We start from the raw sequence: 22,640 nt of genomic DNA, 5'->3' as shown, positions 1-22,640 counted from the left end.
CTTGCTGCAGGTATAAATACACTGTGCCTGAGCAAGGAAGGCGTCAGTGCTTTGGTTGTCAAACCTAGTTCCTGTTTGTCTCTCTCCTGTGATTGTCTTCCAGGTTCCAGCTCCTGTCTCAAGACTTCCACCATAGAGACCCGCACCAGCATTCCACCTGCGGTGTAGCCTGACTCTCCAATCCATTGTGGATTCATCTGTTTCCAGCTACAACATTACCTGCTTCCAGCTCAGCTTCCAGCAGAGTACAGCTTTCCTTAAAGGGCCGGTGTCCTTTCTACACTTTACCACTCTCCACCGGTATTATTATTTCTCCGCTCCCAAGTTCTACATTTCAGTTCATATTTCATCGTTCCCAAGTTCATCTATTATTTAACTGGTTCCAGCCAGTATCCACTCCGTGCTAACAACAGTCTGGTTCCAGCCAGTATCCACAGCAGCTGTTTTACCTTCAGCAACCCAGCTTTTCCTGGAACACCAGCTGGCACAATCCTGGGTTATCTCCATTGCTACAGTCGGGCCTGGTAAGGACTTTCCATCTAGAAGATCATAAGAACTATCTCACACTACCAGTGCCCTGTGGCTCCTGCCATCCTGTAGTACCCAGGAACTGTATTTATTATTTGCTGACTTTTACGTTTTCTTTTACTGCTGCTGTGTTGCGGAGTTGTCATAATAAACATCATTGACTTTTATCCAAGTTGTCGTGGTCACGCCTTCGGGCAGTTATTATTCATGTTACTTACATGTCCAGGGGTCTGATACAACCTCCCAGGTTCCGGTACATCTCAGCCCCTACAACTGAGGCTGCCTCCCGTCAGCTCAGGCCCTCAGTTGTGACATAGTGCAAGTATGTAGAAACAATTCAAAGTTTTAATACACATATGCACTTACAAACACTTGACAGAAATACAGCATAACGGGTTACCCACTGGCAAAACAGCATAGGTAAGTTCCTGATGTCCGAGGAATTTTCCAGCACTCACTTCCGGAATCGGTGCGGGGATTGCCCTATGTGCAAGACCGTTAAAATTATGAAAAGGTAATTAATTAATTTGAAACAGCTGTATTTTCACAAAATTATAATCCATATTTTACTAAGAATTATTATGTATAATTAACTTCCATAGTTTTGTAGTATTTAATGAATCTTCCTATTTGCGACCATCTGATGGTTAATATTAATCTTCCAAAGGCTTGTAATTAATTTGTCCAAATTTTTATTTAATTTACCTACAATACTTTCATATGTCCAAAAAATATATATGAGGATCCGGCAATGGGATAAATAATATTAAGCTTCTTTTATTTCCCAGCAGCTCTCCTTGTGTGTCCTCATACACAGAGATCCAAAAATGGATCTGGTGTCTGAACGGAGAGGGATGCAAAACAAATGAACTCACAGACAGACTGGGGAATATGACATTACATACATAGAAGGTGATAGGGTAACAAAATAAACACAAAGTAAACAGAGAAGCCCAAAGGCTAAGAAACTGGGTGTCTCCCTAGTATTAGGAATGCTCAGATGGAAAGAAGCGAGATGTTGTGATTTAATACGTAGAGAACCCGAAATGCTGTTGCTAAGGGCAACAGCAAAACCCTAAAGGGTTACCAACGGGTGTGGCAGTAAACTCCTTGGTCAGAGATGGAATAATAGACACAAGGAGAGTCTCCACAATCCTAGTCCTCACTTGCAGTGCACTGGTTCAGCTTACTGCCACTAAACTGACACCTGAACACCTTGCACAGTGAGAAAGGATTTTGGCAGGCAAGTCTGAGAATACAGCCGCAAACTTGCTAGGTTCACAGAGTAGCAAAAGAACCCCAGCAGGTTAAACGACTGACTCCAGTCTTACTGCTAGGTCTGGATTGGCAGAGTGTAATACCAAATCCCAAGGCCTATTTGCAGTAAGCAACAAACAAATACAAAGTTTACACAGTACTAGCTAGCTTTCAGGAACTGACTAACCAACAAAGATTCAGCAGCATCTGCCTAACCTGAGAAGAGGGTTTATATAGCAGGTGCTGTCCACGCCCCACTCAGACCTCACAGACTGTGAGCACAAAAACCAGCACCGGATCCCCTGCTGTGCACAGAGCCTGTAACCACTGCACAGCAAAAGACCCGAACCGGAGTATCAGCTACGCTCAGGTTACTCCGCTAGCACTTGTCTCCCAGTTGCCATGACGACGTGGCAGCACAGAGCAGGAGACCCTAACATGCACCAACCCTCCTGGGGTTGTGCTTCTTGACTCTATCTATAGCGGACTTCCTAGTCCGCTGTACCTAGACCTCCTGGTCTGTCTCTCTGGACCTCCTGGTCCGTGACCTCCTGGTCTGCTATACTCTAATGCTCTTATTTCAATACTAACAAGGGATGCCTCCCAAGCCACCACGCGCTGTCACTTTCACGGATGTACCTCTACGAGAACTCGATTTCTAGGTTCCAACCAAAATGAGAAACTTATATATATATATATATATGCACACACTCTTTCACCTCATATACTCTTTACTTTCGTTTCTGTACAGAAATCCCTTTCATTCAGTATCGCAGTCTAGTCCCAGAGGAGTTGCAACTAGAGAAGGTTCCTTTTAGATTACAATTTAGGATACTGAGATTAATTTGCGCTATTATCGCGTTGCTACCGTATCGCCTACTAAAACAATACTATCGTGTGATTCATATTACGTGGGTGTACCCATACGCTCCGTTGCGTAATATACGCTACGTGTGTCGACCCTTGCGTCGCGTACGCTTGTCCCGTCCTTTGTTAGGGACACGTGTACACAGGCCAGACACGTCCACAGTAACACAAGTAACACGTTTCTATCAATGCAAATGATTTTTAACTGTAATCATTTACCAAGCACCACACAGGTCTCCCTTGTATCTTAGGCAAAGCCGTGTGCGTGTTTTACAAATTACTCCCTTACGCATTAATTTTACTTTTAACTACCAATAGCAACAAATCTTTCTCAGCACGTTATCAATGATAAATGGCAAACAGGAAGGCGAGATGTGAAATTACACAAATGAAAAATACAGGTGTGTGCGTGTGTTGCGTACGCAATGTGTATCAAACAGAAATACAGTTTTAAAAGACAATAGCGTACTGTTCTTACCTTCCGGTTCTGGATTCCACCAGCACTCCTACAGCGTAGCGATGCAGACGCTTATCTTGTCAGCACTACCGTATCCATCACCACCAACACGGATACGAAGGGATACTACCTTCCCGCCCTTTGCTGACAGATAAAGTCTGTGTTCGCTAGTGCGGATATGTGGAGGAAGGACGAGGCCCCAATTGATAAAGCTAATTATTTATCTTATAACATTCACTATATATTGGTAAGAAACTCAGTACGCAATGGGCGTACGGGGTACCGTAATGGTACGCACTTAGCGTAGCAGATGCTAGGCCGTGGTCGAGACGCACGAGCGGCACATTCGCTCACGGCTTACGCTGGGTATCGAGCACGCTATAGGCAACCGACTACCGTAATGCTACGTTACTAGCGTAGCAGACGCTGTGCCCACGAGTGGAACACGAGCGGCGCAGACGCTCACGGGATGACACTCAGTAAACCTTGTTAGCAACACACTGAAGGGATATACTTATACTGTAAACCTTAATACTGAAATACTGTAATGATATAACGCTTCTTAACCTTGTTAATATAAAAGCTGCTTGAGCGATTGAGATGCTCCGAATACCCTTAGCAATCTAATGATAAACACACAATACCTTGTAAGGTTCCGAAACCTTTATCTAGATGATTTTAGTATGTAAAAGGGGAAAACAGTTACAGCTTATACACTACAAAACTAACATTAATACCTAAACAGAATATCTAGACATGAATATGCAATAGCGGCATAATCATAAACAATAACAGTGAGAGAGAGAGAGAGTGTATGGCAAATACAGACAGAGAATAAGGTGATCACAGAGAAACTTACACACGTGGGAATGACTTCGCCGGCGCAACCTGGACCAGGGCTCTAGCCTTCAGTGTGAAAACCTTGCAGAGTCTTGTGTCACCAAGCCTATTGCAAGCTATATTTATTTACTAACTCAAGACATACTACAATAGATACTGTGTGCTCTCTTTCCATTGGTTAGGGGGTGGGACATGTACTGCACCTGGGATCATTGGTTAGTTCAAGAAGTGGGCGATGGCTAGGACTTGTTAGTATTCTAAATTCCTCTTTGTCTGATTATATTGAGGAAAGCTATTGTTTTGGATCTTCCAAACAAACTCTGTCTCTGGGCTATGTTTACCCCACCTTCAGTTGAGACAATTGACTACTCAGCACTCATTATTCTGGAGAGAAACCTGGTTCTATTAATAAACAAAGGTGTAAGCCCTCTTCATAGAATCTCAAAGCTTAGTGTAAATAAGGCTATTGTATTCAGTCTGTGGGAAAGAAATGACTGAATTCCATTCACCTACCCTGCACTTATGTGTAATTTATTCGGAATGCAATTAATCTTATTTTCTACTTCTGTGCATAACCATGAGCAGGAACTATGCGAATCCCTCCCAACTATCATAGGCACAACACCCCTTCAATACCCCACAGCTGGACACCAAACACTACCCTCCAACCTTTGTCTGAGCCCTCCCAGCATGCAAAGAGGAATCTCTCTGTCCAAGAAGTTTTAAACTTACCATACTTGCTGACATTGTTAAGGGGAATATTAACTATAAAACGCATTATATTGGTTAAATATGTAGCGATTGAGTCGCTCGCTAGTTGCACACAAACACCGCCGTAAATACCCATCTCCATGCGCAGGCGACGTCAGAGCGTCCCTTACGCAACCTGGGGGATGCGTACGCACGGGGGAGTCCGTGCACGAGCAGCGGGCACGTGCATTGGGGTTAGTACAAGGCAATGGTGAATCATGATATTTTTCAACTTTGACATGTCTGTCAGGCAGCACACGGCAGTGATACAATGTAGCGCCTATGCGCTCCATTGTAACCAATGGTGGGAACTTTGTGGTCAGCGGTTGACCGAAAGTAACCTCACCGCTGACCTCAAAGTTCCCACCATTGGTTACAATGGAGCGCATAGGCGTTACATTGTATCACTGCCGTGTGCTGCCTGACAGACACTACAGGAGCACACAGCCAATCAGGAGGGTGCCACGACGTGGCGCTCCCTGATTGGCTGAAGGAACCCTCTTAGACAGAAGTCAGGGGGGGTTCCTGGCAGTCGGGGAAAGGGGTCCCATGTATAAACATGGGGCCCCTTTCAGTGCGTGGTCGGGTGTCCGTTTTTTTATTTTGCAAAGTACGTGGATTACACATAGAACAGAAGAGGACCGATCTACACTGGATTATGTGAGTATAATTTTTCCAACAGGTACCCCATGGATTCTACATGGAGAAGAGGACCGACCCTTGTGTGAACATAGGTAAGTATGTATATTTGGAGGTGTGGATGTATGTAATAAACTTTTACTTTCAAGGTGTGTGTCTCCTGTTTTTATTGGGGTATTTTTTTAGTAGTAGTACTACCGGTACCAGCGGGCCCGGTTTTCCTACGCATGCTGGTACTTGTGGTTCTCCAAGTACCAGCTTTTAGTAGCAGTACTACAAGTCCCAGCAAGCCTTGTAGTACTGCTACTAAAAACAATATTCACATTTTGACAAAAAGGCTATCAGCTCCCCATCCGCTGCCCTTGGATGGGGGGGACAGCCTCGGGCTTCACCCCTGGCCCTTGGGTGGCTGAAGGGGGGGGACCCCTTGATTTAAGGGGTCCCCACTCCTCCAGGGTACCCCGGCCAGGGGTGACTAGTTGGGTATGTAATGCCAGGGCCGCAGGGACCAATATAAAAGTGTTCCCCGGCTGTGGCATTATGTATCTGGCTAGTGGAGCCCGGTGCTGGTTTCAGAAATACGGGGGACCCCTACGCTTTTTGTCCCCCGTATTTTTGGAACCAGGACCTGGCGCAGAGCCCGGTTCTGGTTGCTTAAATATGGGGGAACCCCTGTCACTTTTTTTCCCATATTTCTCAACCAGGACCGGCTCAAAGAGCCCGAGGCTGGTTTTGCTTAGGAGGGGGGACCCCACGCATTTAAAAAAAAAATTTTTAACAATGTTTTTTTTGTTACGAAAGGTGCACAATGAAGACCAGCACGGATCTCACAGATCCGGCCGAGATTCATTGTGTTAAAGTCGGCATTGTTTTACAATTAACTCCCGTAAAACACTGCCAAAAAATACGAATGACATCGACATCGGTAAATACGAAAATGCAGAATACGACAGCTTAGTAAATTAGTCATAATAAATTCAAAAAGTTGCAAATTTACACTTTCGATGTCATTCGTGTTTGAACTTTAACCTCATTCGGAAAAATACGAATTTTAGTAAATATACCCCATTGAATTTGGTGGTGCAGAATTATTTAAAAAACGACAGGGGCGTGCAAGAGATGCTGTCGGTGGCCCGAAGAATTGCGGGCCACTTTCTGCATTCAGCCACCGCGTGCAGAAGACTGGAGCACCAGCAAACAGTCCTGAACCTGCCCTGCCATTATCTGAAGCAAGAGGTGGTAACGAGGTGGAATTCAACCCTCTATATGCTTCAGAGGATGGAGGAGCAGCAAAAGGCCATTCAAGCCTATACATCTGCCTACAATATAGGCAAAGGAGGGGGAATGCACCTGACTCAAGCGCAGTGGAGAATGATTTCAACTAGTGATGAGCGGGTTCGGTTCCTCGGGATCCGAACCCCCCCGAACTTCACCCATTTTACACGGTTCCGAGGCAGACTCGGATCTTCCCGCCTTGCTTGGTTAACCAGAACGCCCCCGAACGTCATCATCCTGCTGTCGGATTCTCGCGAGATTCGTATTCTATATAAGGAGCTGCGCGTCGCCGCCATTTTCACTCGTGCTTTGGAGATGATAGCGAGAGGACGTGTCTGCGTTCTCTCAGTTTCTGTGTTCAGAGTGCTGCAAATATCTGTGCTCAGTGTGCTGCAAATATCTACGTTCTCTGCCTGAAAAACGCTCCATATCTGTGCTGCATTGTAGTATATAGTAGAAGGACAGTGCAGAATTTTGCTGTGACCACCAGTATATATATAGCAGTACGGTACAGTAGACCACTGCTCTACCTCTGTGTCGTCAAGTATACTATCCATCCATACCTGTGCTGCATTTCAGTTGTGCGCAGTATATAGTAGGTGGACAGTGCAGAATTATGCTGACCACCAGTATATATATAGCAGTACGGTACAGTAGTCCACTGCTCTACCTCTGTGTCGTTAAGTATACTATCCATCCATACCTGTGCTGCATTTTAGTAGTGCGCAGTATATAGTAGGAGGACAGTGCAGAATTTTGCTGACCACCACTATATATATATATCAGTACGGTACAGTAGTCCGCTGCTCTACCTCTGTGTTGTCAAATATACTATCCATACATACCTGTGCTGCATTTTAGTTGTGCGCAGTATATAGTAGTAGGACAGTGCAGAATTTTGCTGACCACCAGTATATATATAGCAGTACGGTACGGTAGTCCACTGCTCTACCTCTGTGTCGTCAAGTATACTACAAAAGTTCAGTAAAATGACCCAAAAATCAAAATTAAAAGCGTCTGATGAGAAGCATAAACTTGCCAATATGCCATTTACGACACGGAGTGGCTAGGAACGGCTGAGGCCCTGGCCTATGTTCATGGCTAGTGGTTCAGATTCACATGAGGATGGAAGCACTCATCCTCTCGCTAGAAAACTGCAGTGCCACTCCTAGATGGGCCAGGTGTTTGTATCGGCCACTTGGGTTGCTTAGCTTAGTCACACAGCTACCTCATTGCACCTCTTTTTTTCTTTGCATCATGTGCTGTTTGGGGACTATTTTTTAAATCTGCCATCCTGTCTGACACTGCAGTGCCACTACTAGATGGGCCAGATGTTTGTGTCGGCCACTTGGGTCGCTTAGCTTAGCCATCCAGCGACCTTGGTGCACCTCTTTTTTTCTTTGCATCATGTGCTGTTTGGGGACTATTTTTTAAATCGGCCATCCTGTCTTACACAACAGAGCCACTCCTAGATGGGCCAGGTGTTTTTGTCGGCCACTTGGGTCGCTTAGCTTAGCCATCCAGCGACCTCGGTGCAAATTTTAGGACTAAAAATAATATTGTGATGTGTGAGGTGTTCAGAATAGACTGGAAATGAGTGGAAATTAAGGTTATTGAGGTTAATAATACTATGGGATCAAAATGACCCCCAAATTTTATGATTTAAGCTGTTTTTGAGGGGGTTTTGTAAAAAAAACACCCGAATCCAAAACACGGCCGCGGAACCGAATCCAAAACAAAAACACAAAACCCAAAAAATTTCCGGTGCACATCACTAATTTCAACGTTGTGCAAGGTTCTGCCACCCTTTGAACTTGCCACACGTGAAGTCAGTTCAGACACTGCCAGCCTGAGTCAGGTCATTCCCCTCATCAGGCTTTTGCAGAAGAAGCTGGAGATTTTGAAGGAGGAGCTAAAATGGAGCGATTCCGCTAGGCATGTGGGACTTGTGGATGGAGCCCTTAATTCGCATTTTGGCCACCGTGCTCGATCCAAGGTTTAAAGCCTACGTTGTATCTCTCTTTCCAGCAGACACAAGTCTGCAGAGGTTCAAAGACCTGCTGGTGAGACACTTGTCAACTCAAGCGGAACGTGACCCGTCAACAGCTCCTCCTTCACATTCTCCCGCAACTGGGGCTGCTAGGAAAAGGCGAAGAATACTGAGCCCACCCGCTGGCGGTGATGCAGGGCAGTCTGGAGCGATTGCTGACATCTGGTCCGGACTGAAGGACCTGCCAACGATTACTGACATGTCGTCTACTGTCACTGCATATGATTCTGTCACCATTGAAAGAATGGTGGAGGATTATATGAGTGACAGCATCCAAGTAGGCATGTCAGACAGTCCGTACGTATACTGGCAGGAAAAAGACGCAATTTGGAGGCCCTTGCACAAACTGGCTTTATTTTACCTAAGTTGCCCCCCCTTCCAGTGTGTACTCCGAAAGAGTGTTTAGTGCAGCCGGTCACCTTGTCAGCGATCGGCATATGAGGTTACTTCCACAAAATGTGGAGAAGATGATGTTCATCAAAATTAATTATAATCAATTCCTCCGTGGAGACATTCACCATCAATTGCCTCCAGAAAGTACACAGGGACCTGAGATGGTGGATTCCAGTGGGGATGAATTAATAATCTGTGAGGAGGGGGATGTACACAGTGAAAGGGGTGAGGAATCGGAGGATGATGATGAGGTGGACATCTTGCCTCTGTAGAGCCAGTTTGAGCAAGGAGAGATTGATTGCTTCTTTTTTTGGTGGGGGCCCAAACAAACCAGTCATTTCAGCCACAGTCATGTGGCAGACCCTGTGGCTAAAATGATGGGTTTGTTAAAGTGTGCATGTCCTGTTTATACAACATAAGGGTGGGTGGGAGGGCCCAAGGACAATTCCATCTTGCACCTCTTTTTTCTTTAATTTTTCTTTGCATCATATGCTGTTTGGGGACTATTTTTTTGAAGTACCATCCTGTCTGACACTGCAATGCCACTCCTAGATGGGCCAGGTGTTTGTGCCGGCCACTTGGGTCGCTTAGCTTAGTCATCCAGCGACCTCGGTGCAAATTTTAGGACTAAAAATAATATTGTGAGGTGTTCAGAATAGACTGGAAATGAGTGGAAATTATGGTTATTGAGGTTAATAATACTATGGGATCAAAATGACCCCCATATTCTATGATTTAAGCTGTTTTTGAGGGTTTTTTGAAAAAAAACACCCGAATCCAAAAAAAAATTTTCAGGGAGGTTTTGCCAAAACGCGTCCGAATCCAAAACACGGCTGCGGAACCAAATCCAAAACCAAAACACAAAACCCGAAAAATGTCCAGTGCACATCTCTAATTTATTGAGGATAATTTCTGCATTACAGGTAAATTTAGTGGTCTTGTTAACCTATGCACAATATTATTGGATATCCACTGTACCTACCCTAACGTGCCTGTTGGGAAAACTGACACAAGGTAATTTTTGTGATTCTGTGATCCTTATCTAGCTTGCTTTTTGACACTTTTCTGATGTCTGCATGCCATAAAGATGCCTAGATTTGTACTTTTGCCATATGCCCTGACCTACACTTGGATTTGACCACTGAATCTGCTGCCTGTACGTGATGTGTAATGGTGATTTGTAGAGGAAAACATATAAGGTAGATTTATATCTTAATCAGCGCCAGGTTCAGGCACTCTGAGTGAGAAAATGTTAAGTGCCCCCTTCAATATGCATGCCAAAGGCACGCTAGCTCCTGGACAAGTGGGCTTGGCCTCACAATTTTATATTATGATATCAAACTATAAATATATAATCACACACCCCTCTATACACGCACACACACATTTAGCAGCCTTATATGCAATGCCCACAGTAGTGCTCCTTACACATAATGTCCCCAGTATAGTGCCAGATACACATAACATTCCTGTATACTGTCAGATACACATAACATCCCAGTATAGTGCCAGTTACACATAACATCCCAGTATAGTGGCAGTTATAAATAACGTCCCAGTATAGTGCCAGATGCACATAACATCCCCAGTATAGTGCCAGTTGCACATGACGCTCCCTAGTATAGTGCCAGATACACACATGCCGCTAAGTATAGTGTCAGATACACATATGCCCCCAGTATAGTGCCAGACACACATATGCCCCCAGTTTAGTGCCAGATTCACATATGCGCCCACAGTGCCAGATATACATATGCACCCACAGTGCCAGATACACATATGCCCCCACAATGCCAGATACACATATGCCCCCATAGTGCCAGATATACATATGCCCCCATAGTGCCAGACACACATATGCCCCTCGTAGCGCTGCTCATCTTCTGCTGTTACTGCTGCTGGGCTCTGCTGGCTGCCACTGGGCTCCTCTTCTTCTGTCACCACCACCAGGTTCTGCTGGCTGCCACCGGGCTCCTCTGCTGCTGTCAACGTCACCAGGCTCCTCTGCTGCTGGCTGCCCCCGGACTCCTCTACTGCTGGCGCTGTGACCGAGGGGAGGAGAGCGCAGTGCACGCCTTTCCTGACCCTCAGTCCGGTCTCTGGCAGTGGCCATCTTAAATATGGTGCTTGTTTGTGAGCCCATCAAAACTTGTGGTCCGGTAACTAATCAGGAGCCACCAGTGCTGGTCCGTGAGCTCTGATTGGCTGACGAACCAGCTCCTTATTTGAGTTGTCTGATGGGCTGGCTGGTGGCCGCCCTTAGGAGTCTGGCACCCTGTACGGACGCTTCTAAGGAACGTGACTCGAACTGGCCGTGATCTTAATACATCTTATATTTGCTACTTAATTATTGCTTTATTACTCTCACACTGATACTTATTTTATTTACTTTTAAATAACTTAATGTAACTTACCTCTACTCCTTCTGTAGATCCAATAAGACCATATTCCTCTGCTCCCCAACTACAGAACAAAATGGACCTTCTGGGGCGCCAGCCTGATAAAACATAACATACTGTATATTTTTGTTGAAGATAAACCAGAGCCGTAAGTATTGTTTCCAGCTTTATCAATGGAAATAAATGAGTTGTCAAGTATATGTTATTTAAAGAAAAAGGCAAAAAATAAGTTATAATATGCATTTCATTCATTAATTCACTAATTGGCTTGATCATGGAACACATTTTCATAGTGGGTAATAATATTGTATTGGTAAGGTCAGTGGGGCTAGTTAAGGAAGTACATTCAGACATATTAGAGAAGTGTAATATTAAAAATACAGTACGGTAGTTTAGGTATGAAAATCATTATCACTCTCAAACTTATTGTATAAAAGAAAAAAGTTACCAGTCACTGGGGGTAATTTACAAACTTTCAAACAATTAGGGTGCATTCTGCCATTCTGCTTTTGAGAACTGTCTTAGGTGTGTATTAGGGGTACAATATATTTACTAAAGGTCGATTTTCATCAATCTAAAAACAATGCAAAATGATCTATATTCAGGAGCTAAAAAACACATGTACTATCATGTAAACAATAATATAAAAAACATCTGTAAGTCAGTGGCATATCTATAATGGGTGCAAGGTGTGTGGTGCAAATGGTCCCCTGGGTCCAGGGGGGCCCACACACTGCACACCCTGCACCCATTTAACTATACTCATCTCTCCATCAGCCCAGAACTTGCTGCAGAGCAGCTAATATCACTCGAAAAATGGCCGCCGTGGCCATTTTCCAGTGATTCACGCATGCGCAATAGAGATGTTCCTTGGAACATGCTGCAGGTGCCATCTTCCCGGAGACCTACGAATGTGCAGTAGACTCTGGCACAATGCCATAGTCTACAGCACCTCCGGAGAGGTGGGGGCCCAATCAGGAACTGCACACGGGCCCTCTCCTCTCTTAAAGAGCTTCTGCTGTTAGTACATGCGTGCTATAGCCCCTGAAATGCAGTATCTATTTAGATTGATTTAAAATTGGTAAAATTGCTTAAAATATACCCATTAAAGTCACATCAAATTATTTACATTTTAGCATTCAAAGACCTGGCTGCTGTCTAGTTATATATTCACATCATTCATTCAAATTTTCTTTCTTTTTTTTTTTTTTTTAAATACATGTATTTATGTCTTAACTATAGGTGGTGAGGGGATATAAAAAATGTCTGTTTCACTATTGAATTTTTAGTGTGCTTTATAAACTGTACATGGTATCCACCTGAAAGTATATGCCAAAGTTTAATCGTAAAGGGCCCTACACACTCGGCGATGCGCCGCCGAGGTGCCCGACGGCCGATACGGCCGACGAGCAACCCGGCGGCGGGGGGGCAGTGACGGGGGGAGTAAAGTTTCTTCACTCCCCCCGTCACACGGCTCCATTGAAGTGCAGGCAAATATGGACGAGATCGTCCATATTGGCCTGCATGCACAGCCGACGGGAGATCAGCGATGAACGAGCGCGGGGACGCGCATCGTTCATCGCTGGAGTCTCCACACTGAAAGATATGAACGAGTTCTCGTTCATTTATGAACGAGATCGTTCATATCTTTCAGAATATCGGCATGTGTGTAGGGCCTATTACTAACAGCAAGAACAGTACCAAATCAAGCATTTATGTTAATAAGAGAAAGGTTGCCCTCCCTTCTAACTTCAAAATTATCTTAGTTGACTTCTTGATGCTCACATAGAGCTAAGCAGAATCTTAGCATTTTGTTGCAATACAGTATATGAGGTGTATCAGCGCACATTCACTTATATGGCCCAATTTTCCTATGTCCAGTCATCATCATATTTATTTATTAATTAACAGTTTCTTATATAGCGCAGCATATTCCGTTGCGCTTTACAATTAGACCAGTAATATAACAAAACTGGGTAAAAACAGACAGACATAGAGGTAGGAAGGCCCTGCTCGCAAGCTTACAATCATCATTATCTACCATCTTGTTTCATACCTGTTTAAATGAGTTCATTTGCATAATAATACGCAAAACAACTTGCAATCTCACCACAGTTATACAACATCATAACTGACCTTTAGTAACTCACCCAGGAGTTCTATATTGCAGAACTGTTATCATCCGCAAATGTAAATAAGTATTTCCAGGCTCATCTGTTATGTAGGCAGTTTGTACTCAGTATGGAATATAATATTACAGCTAGGCAAGTAAGATGTGTCAGCTTGCAGTTTTGCTGTCAAATGCAATTATATACATCTATTTGTCTAAAGAATGCAATATTCATACACATACAGTATTGTCTCATTCTGTTTCTAGCCTACATTGTGTAGATACTGCACAGTAAATGATGAACAGACATCAAAGGGAAGGTATGGTATAATCTGACTGGAAGTTCAATGATTAGCAAAACCACCATCTGGTGGTATTGTAAAGCTACTGAATTACAATGTATAATATATAATGCTGAGGAAATAGGGTAACAGTATTGAAATGGTGCCAGGATGTACAAATGTCAAATATCTCAGTGCTTAATTTTAGCTTGAATCAAGAGCTGGAATTCTTCATAAAACATATAGCAAAGCAGTGCATCTGTTTTCTCTAGGGCTTTATCAAGGAACATGTTACTATAATGTATTCATTCTATGCAAGACGTTACTATCATATATTCTCTCACCAAAACATCTTTTTGGAAATTATATCTAATGAATTACATAAGATGTTTCTCTAGGTCACAGGTTCTCAAATTCAGTCCTCCGGACCCCACACAGTGCATGTTTTGCAGGTAACCCAGCAGGTGCACAGGTGTATTAATTGCTCACTGACACATTTTAAAAGGCCTTCAGGTGCAGCTCATTATTTCACTTGCGATTCTGTGAGGAGACCTGCAAAACATGCACTGTGTGGGGTCTTGAGGACCGAGTTTGAGAACCTATGCTCTAGGTCACAGGTTCTCAAACTCGGTCCTCAGGACCCCACACAGTGCATGATTTGCAGGTAACCCAGCAGGTGCACAGGTGTATTAATTACTCACTGACACATTGTAAAAGGTCCACAGGTGGAGCTAATTATTTCACTGGTGATTCTATGAGGAGACCTACAAAACATGCACTGTGTGGGGTCCTGAGGACCGAGTTTGAGAACCTATGCTCTAGGTTATACTGTATTCTTGCAGTCATTGAACCATAATGATAGTTGTACATATACTGATTTGGTGATGAGAAAATGTGATCATATTTTGACCTACTCTAAGTGTCCCACCAGTCACAAGTGAGCAGCAGACAGAGGAGCAGGTACCACATGGCAGTGCCGTAACTAGACATTTTAGCGCTGTGTGCAAGAAACGGCATCAGCGCCCCCCCCTTTACGTAAACCGACGGCAAAAAATATAGGGGCGTGGCTTCACAGGAAAGGGGTGTGGCCACAAAATAATACCAATTCATATAATGGTGCACAGTAGTCTCCATTATTCAAATTACGCTGCACAGTAGCACCACTACACCAGACAGTGTCCCCTTTTTACACATTACGGCAGACAGCGTCCATGATATATTTGCAAATGTGTGTAACTAAGACTTTGGAATAGTATTAATAATTACAGTAGGTTTTCAATAGTGTGTTACCTGGATGACATGTAAAAAGACAAAATAAATAAAGTAAAGTGTAACGACGTCAGGACACAGTAAAAATGAACACACACCAGAATAATTAAAAGTAGCACTTGTGTCCATATACATATTGACAAATATCTTCCCTAAAGAAGTGGCCAAGGTCCACAAAACATTTTAGCATAATCAGCTATTATAAAACATTTTATTTCTTTTTATTTGCTCATTTTTATTTGTATATTTGACATGTTAACGATATTGCTTTAAAAAGATTAACATGCATCTTACACTGTGATGCATCCAGAAAGAGCTGTCTCGGAGCCATCTCTGCTATGACAAGCAGTGTTGGACTGGGGAATGAAGGGCCCAGTGAAGAATTTACAAGGCAACCAAAGCAGCTGCTTAGGGCCCTGTGGGTCCCAGAGGACCTGCCGACAAGGCTGTATAAAGGGCATTTCCGGTGGACCGCGAGCTTCACCAAAATTGTCAGAAAGATGGGCCGGCTGAATACTCCCAGTAGGCTGTCAGTGAATAGACAGCTGTTGGGTGCTGGCTCCAGCGGATGCCTGACACATGTATATGACGTCAGATGCTTAGAGAGAGGAGCACAGAAAAAAACATGATTGTTCTTTATTACGGTATTTTTTAAATTTTATAGAACATCCACTTACTTTAAATTCCAATCAGGCGGGAGTTAGGGGATTTGGTTGAGGGTGAGGGGTTTGAATAGTGTTATTTTAAGCACAGTGTCTAACAGCCACCTGCTACAATCATGGCTGGGGAGGAGGCACACACTGACTAGTGATATATCAATATGCTATAATATTCTATTCTAAGTACTACCGTATACGGGAGATGCCTGCTACAATCAGTGGGGCACTGATATATAATCAATACAGGCACACTGACTGGGGTGTGTAATAATGAGTATTATAAGGGATAGGGGACCTGCTACAATCATGGCTGGGGAGGAGACACACACTGACTAGTGATATATCAATATGCTATAATATTCTATTCTAAGTACTACCGTATACGGGAGATGCCTGCTACAATCAGTGGGGCACTGATATATAATCAATACAGGCACACTGACTGGGGTGTGTAATAATGAGTATAATAAGGGATAGGGACCTGCTAGGCTGCTACAATCAGTAAGGGGAGAGAGGCACTCATATATAATGTAGTCAACATCAATGTGATTGGGTGCAATAATAAGTATTAAAAGGTATGGGTGCCTGGCTGCATTATATATCAGTGCCCCCCCTCCGCCCACCGCACTTTATGTAGCACTTCCCCCATTCCCTATTAGCACTGCAGGTCCCCCATCCATTATAATATCCATTATTGCACCCCTCAGTCCGTGACTGTATTGACTATCTATCAGTGCCTTTAGTGTGACTCCATTATACGAGGTCTGACAATTAAGTCAGCGAACTCGCTACCGTACAGTCGCAGATTTACCACTAGGCAACCAAAGCAGCCGCAAGGGCCTAGTGGGTCCCAGGGGGTTTGCCGACAGATCATGGAGTCGGAAGGGCATTTCTGGTTTCTGTCAAAAATATCCGTGTGCAAGGCTGCTGAATACTCCTGGCAGGCTGTCAGTAGCTCGATAACTGCCAGGTGCGATTTGCCTGCACCTGCCTGTGCGTAGTGCCTACAGTGTGATTTTAAGGGCAGCATGGATAGTGTAATGGTTAGTATTACTGCCTCACAGCACTCAGGTCATTGGTTCAATTCCTACTATGGCCCTAACTGTGTGGAGTTTGTATATACTCCCCATACTTGCGTGGGTTTCCTCCGGGTAATCTGGTTTCCTGCCACAATCCAAAAATATACTGATAGTTTAATTGGCTACCAACAAAATTAACCCTAACGTGAATGTGTACATGTGGTAGGTAGAAGAATGTGAATAGACAAATGTTCTTTGTAAAGCGCTGCAGAATATGTGTTCGCTATATAAATAACTGGTAATAAATAATAATAAATACACTAGTACAACTACCATCCGCCTGTTATAATCGGTGGGGGTCAGATTGGGGAGCATACACTGATTGGGGGGCAGCATAATGTGCGAGGACCTATCTGCTATATTTGGTAGTGGGGGGAGGGGCACACTGAGGATTGTTTGAGGAAGAGAGCCCCAAATGGGTGTCTTGCCTAGGACACCATAATGACTAAATCTTCCTCTGGAAGGGCCCACCAGGGGAGGGGTGGGGTGAAGTATATATATAACAGGATTTTAATACCTACCGGTAAATCCTTTTCTGCTAGTCCGTAGAGGATGCTGGGATCCACTTCAGTACCATGGGGCACTTTAAGACTTTTTCAGAGTGTGAACTGGCTCCTACCTCTATGCCCCTCCTCCAGACCTCAGTATAGGAACTGTGCCCAGGGAGACAGACATTTTGAGGAAAGGATTTACTTTTAAGTTAATGGTGAGATTCATACCAGCTCACACCTCAACCATGCCGCACAACATAGCATTCCACAAACCAGATGCCAACAGTCATGAAACATAACAGCAAACGTGCTGAAAACATTTGCAACAAAATTAACAGCTGCAGGTAAAGTACGCACTGGGCTGGGTGCCCAGCATCCTCTACGGACTAGGAGAAAAGGATTTACCGGTAGGTATTAAAATCCTGTTTTCTCATACGTCCTAGAGGATGCTGGGGTCCACTTCAGTACCATGGGGTTATACCAAAGCTCCAGTACGGGCGGGAGAGTGCGATGACCCTGCAGCACCGAATGACCAAACTGTAGGTCCTCATCGGCCAAAGTGTCAAACTTGTAAAACTTAGCAAACGTGTTTGCCCCTGACCAAGTAGCTACTCGGCAAAGCTGTAATGCCGAGACCCCCCGGGCAGCCGCCCAGGATGAGCCCACCTTTCTTGTAGAATGGGCATTCACCGAATTCGGCATCGGCAATCCTGCCGTAGAATGAGCGTGCTGAATCGTACCTCTGATCCAGCGCGCAATAGTCTGCTTAGAAGCAGGACACCCAATCTTGTTGGGAGCATACAGGAGACTCTGTTTTCCTTATCCGAGCTGTTCTTACGACATAGATCCTCAAAGCTCTGACCACATCCAGAGACTTTGAAGCAGCGAAGGTGTCAGTAGCCACTGGCACCACAATAGGTTGATTTATATGGAAAGAAGAAACCACCTTTGGAAGAAATTGCTGACGAGTTCTTAACTCAGCCCTATCTTCATGGAAGATCAAATAAGGGCTCTTGTGAGACAAGGCCCCTAACTCAAACACCCGCCTTGCGGATGCCAAGGCCAACAGCATGACCACTTTCCAAGTGAGAAACTTTAACTCGACCTCTTGGAGAGGTTCAAACCAGTCTGATTTAAGGAACTGCAACACCACGTTAAGATCCCATGGTGCCACAGGAGGCACAAATGGAGGTTGGATGTGCAGAACCCCTTTTACAAAAGTCTGAACTTCTGGAAGGGAGGCCAAGTGTTTCTGAAAGAAAACAGAAAAAGCCGAAATCTGGACCTTGATTGAACCTGTTCGTAGGCCCGCATCCACACCTGCCTGGAGAAAATGGAGAAAACGTCCTAACTGAAACTCTTCCGTTGGAACCTTCTTGGTTTCACACCAAGACACATATTTTCTCTAAATACGGTTGTAATGTTTAGATGTTACTCCTTTCCTGGCCTGAATAAGAGTGGGAATGACTTCTTTGGGAATACCCTTTCGGGCTAGGATTCGGCGCTCAACAGCCATGCCGTCAAACGTAGCAGTGGTAAGTCTTGATACGCGCACGGCCCCTGCTGCAGCAGGTCCTCGCGGAGAGGAAGAGGCTGGGGATCTTCTATGATCAACTCTTGAAGATCTAGATACCAAGCCCTCCTTGGCCAGTCTGGGACAATGAGGATCGCTCGAACTCCTGTTCTTCTCATGATTTTGAGAACTTTTGGTATCAGTGGAAGTGGAGGGAAGACATATACCGACCGAAACAACCACTGGGTCACTAGTGCATCCACTGATATTGCTTGAGGGTCTCTCGACCTGGAACAATATCTCTGAAGCTTCTTGTTGCGACGAGATGCCATCATGTCTATTTGAGGAATTCCCCAAAGACCTGGCAACTCTGCAAATACTTCTTGGTGGAGGCCCCATGCTCCTGGAAGGAGATTGTGTCTGCTGAGGAAGTCTGCTTCCCAGTTGTCCACTCCCAGAATGAAAATTGCCCACAGAGCTTTTGCATGTCTTTCTGCCCAGAGGAGGATCTTTGACACCTCTGCCATTGCCGCTCTGCTTTTCGTTCCGCCCTGACGGTTTATGTGCGCGACTGCTGTTACATTGTCCGACTGGCTCTGTACGGGTTGATCTTGAAGAAGATGTACCGCTTGTAGGAGGCAATTGTAAATGGCTCTCAACTCCAGAACGTTTATGTGAAGACAAGTTTCTTGACTTGACCACCTTCCTTGGAAGCTTTCCCCCTGTGTGACCGCTCCCCAGCCTCGGAGACTTGCATCCGTGGTCACCAGGATCCAGTCTTGAATCCCGAACCTACGTCCCTCTAGGAGGTGAGAACTGTGTAGCCACCACAGGAGTGAAATTCTGGCTTTGGATGACAGGATTATCCTCTGATGCATGTGCAGATGGGATCTGGATCACTTGTCCAATAGGTCCCACTGGAATACTCTGGCATGGAATAGGCCAAACTGTATGGCCTCGTAGGCCGCTACCATCTTTCCCAACAACCGAATGCATTGATGAATCGACACTCTTGTTGGTTTCAGAATTTGTTTGACCATTCTCTGGATTTCCAGAGCCTTTTCTACTGGAAGAAATACCCTCTGTACTTCTGTGTCCAGTATCATCCCGAGAAAGGACGTTCTTGTTGTCGGTTCCAATTGTGACTTTGGAAAATTTATGATCCAACCGTGATGTTGGAGTACTGTCAGGGAGAGTGCAATGTTCTGCACCAACTTTTACCTGTGCCTCGCTTTTATCAGGAGATCGTCCAGGTAAGGAATTATATTGACTCCTTGCTGTCGAAGGAGGACCATCATCTCCGCCATCACCTTGGTGAACACTCTCGGTGCCGTGGAGAGCCCGAACGGCAACGTCTGAAACTGGTAATGACAATCCTGCACTGCTAATCTCAGATAAGCTTAATGCGGAGGATAAATGGGAACATGTAAGTAGGCATATTTTATGTCCACTGACACCATGCATTCCCCCTCCTCCAGACTGGAAATCACTGCCCTCAGAGATTCCATCTTGAACTTGAACCTTTGCAGGTAGAGATTCAGATTTTTCAGGTTTAGAATTGGTCTGACCGAGCCATCCGTCTTCGGAAATACAAATAGGCTTGACTAAAACCCCTCTCCTTGTTGTAACAAGGGAACCAGGACAATGACCTGATCCTGACACAATTTTTGTATTGCTGCTGCTACCACTTCCCTGTCTGGGACAGAAGCTGGTAAGGCCGATTTGAAAAAACGGCATGGGGGGACGTCTTGAAACTCCAGTTTGTACCTTTGGGACACTATTTGTATGACCCACGGGTCTAGACCCGATTGAACCCAAAAGTGAAAAGTTTCAGACGTGCCCCCACCTGAGCGGACTCCCGCAAGGGAGCCCCAGCGTCATGCTGCAGGTTTGGCAGAAGCAGAGGTTGATTTCTGCTCCTGTGATCCTGGAGACTCTGTGGGATTTTTTCCTTTTCCTCTTCCTCTACCCGCAAAGAAAGGAGAACCTTTACCCTTTTTGTATCTATTGGGCCGAAAGGACTGCATCTGAGAGTGATGTGTCTTTTTCGTTGGTGCAGGAGCATAAGGCAAGAATGTCGACTTACCCGCGGTAGCCACAGAAACTAAAGCATCCAGCCCATCTCCAAACAAGGCCTCACCTTTGTACGGGAGAGCCTCCATATTCCTTCCGTGCTGAGATTGCCATGGTAGCGGCTTTCGATCCCAAGAGACCAATATCTTTCATGGCCTCTAGCATATAAGCAGCAGCGTCTTTGATATGACCTAAAGTTAGGAGTATCTCGTCTCTATCTATTGTGTCAATTTCTGATGACAAGTTCTCTGACCACTTTTCAATAGCATTACTCACCCACGCACAGGCAATGGTAGGCCTGAGTAATGTCCCATTGGCCACATAAATAGATTTTAACGTATTCTCTAACTTGCGGTCCACCGGCTCTTTCAGTGAAGCCATCCCAGGCGCAGGGAAAATCACCTTTTTTGTTAACCATGACAGAGCACTGTCTAAAACAGGGGGTGACTCCCATCTTTTCCTGTCCTCTGCAGGGAAAGGGTACGCTACCTGAATTTTTTGGGGAATCTGAAATTTCTTTTCAGGATTTGTCCAAACTCCCCCAAAGAAACTGTTCAGCTCGTGAGATGGAGGAAAAGTTACATTAAGTTTCTTTTCTTTATAAAAGCAGGCCTTCTCCTGTGGTAAAGGAGGGGGCCCGCAACTTCTAACACCTCCTTTATAGCGACAATCATGTAACATAGTAACATAGTATCTGAGGTTGAAAAAAGACAATTGTCCATCGAGTTCAACCTATTTGTGGTCTCCTATGCATGATGATTTGACTAAAATTTCTGACTGATGCTGCTGTCAGCCGTTGCATTTTATCCCTATTTATAGTAACTATAATGCATGATTATGCACCATACCCCTGGATATCCTTATCCATTAGGAATTTATCTAACCCATTCTTAAAGGTGTTGACAGATTCCGCCATTACAACTCCCTCGGGCAGGGAATTCCAAGCACGTATTGTCCTTACCGTGAAAAAGCCTTTACGCCGTATTGTGCGGAATCTCCTCTCCTCTAACCTGAGCGAGTGTCCACGAGTCCTCTGTGTTGATCTAACCAAAAACAGGTCTCGGGCAAGCTCTGTGTATTGTCCCCTTATATATTTGTAGATGTTGATCATATCCCCTCTTAGTCTCCGCTTTTCCAATGTAAACATGCCTAGTCTTTCAAGCCTTTCCTTGTATTCCATTGTCTCCATGCCCTTAATTAGTTTGGTTGCCCTCCTCTGTACCTTTTCAAGCTCCAGGATATCCTTTTTGTAGTACGGTGCCCAGAATTGTACACAGTATTCAAGGTGTGGCCTCACTAGTGATTTATATAACGGGAGTATAATACTCTCGTCCCTAGCATCAATACCCCGTTTTATGCATGCTAATATCTTATTAGCCTTCTTTGCTGCAGTCCTACTTTGGGTACTACTGCTTAGCTTGCTATCTATGAGGACACCTAAGTCCTTTTCCAGTACAGAATCCCCTAATTTAACCCCATTTAGTAGGTAGGTGTAATTTTTGTTCTTTTTACCACAGTGCATTACCTTACACTTGTCTGTGTTGAAGCGCATTCTCCATTTGGCTGCCCATGCTTCTAATTTAACTAAGTCGTTCTGAAGAGACTCGGCATCCTCCTCTGTATTTATAGCCTTACACAATTTGGTATCATCTGCAAAAATTGACACCATGCTCTCTAGACCTTCTGTTCAGTCGTTAATGAAAATATTGA

At 44.6% G+C, this 22,640-nt stretch overlaps 1 protein-coding gene across 2 annotated transcripts in view; it reads right to left on the bottom strand.

Moving 5' to 3' along the window:
- The window catches only part of LOC134980847 (putative N-acetylated-alpha-linked acidic dipeptidase), a 466,241-nt gene that overhangs the window by 169,646 nt on the left and 273,955 nt on the right, over positions 1-22,640 (bottom strand). For both annotated transcript variants that reach the window (XM_063947838.1, XM_063947839.1), the window contains exon 10: positions 11,471-11,553. In XM_063947838.1, coding sequence (XP_063803908.1) covers positions 11,471-11,553 — 83 coding nt within the window. The remainder of the gene's footprint in view (positions 1-11,470; positions 11,554-22,640) is intronic.

The sequence above is a fragment of the Pseudophryne corroboree genome, chromosome 12 (assembly GCF_028390025.1).
Source record: "Pseudophryne corroboree isolate aPseCor3 chromosome 12, aPseCor3.hap2, whole genome shotgun sequence".
Taxonomy (NCBI): Eukaryota; Metazoa; Chordata; class Amphibia; order Anura; family Myobatrachidae; genus Pseudophryne; species Pseudophryne corroboree.
The sequence above is the reverse complement of the archived record's forward strand: the minus strand, read 5'-3'. Positions and strand labels throughout refer to the sequence as shown.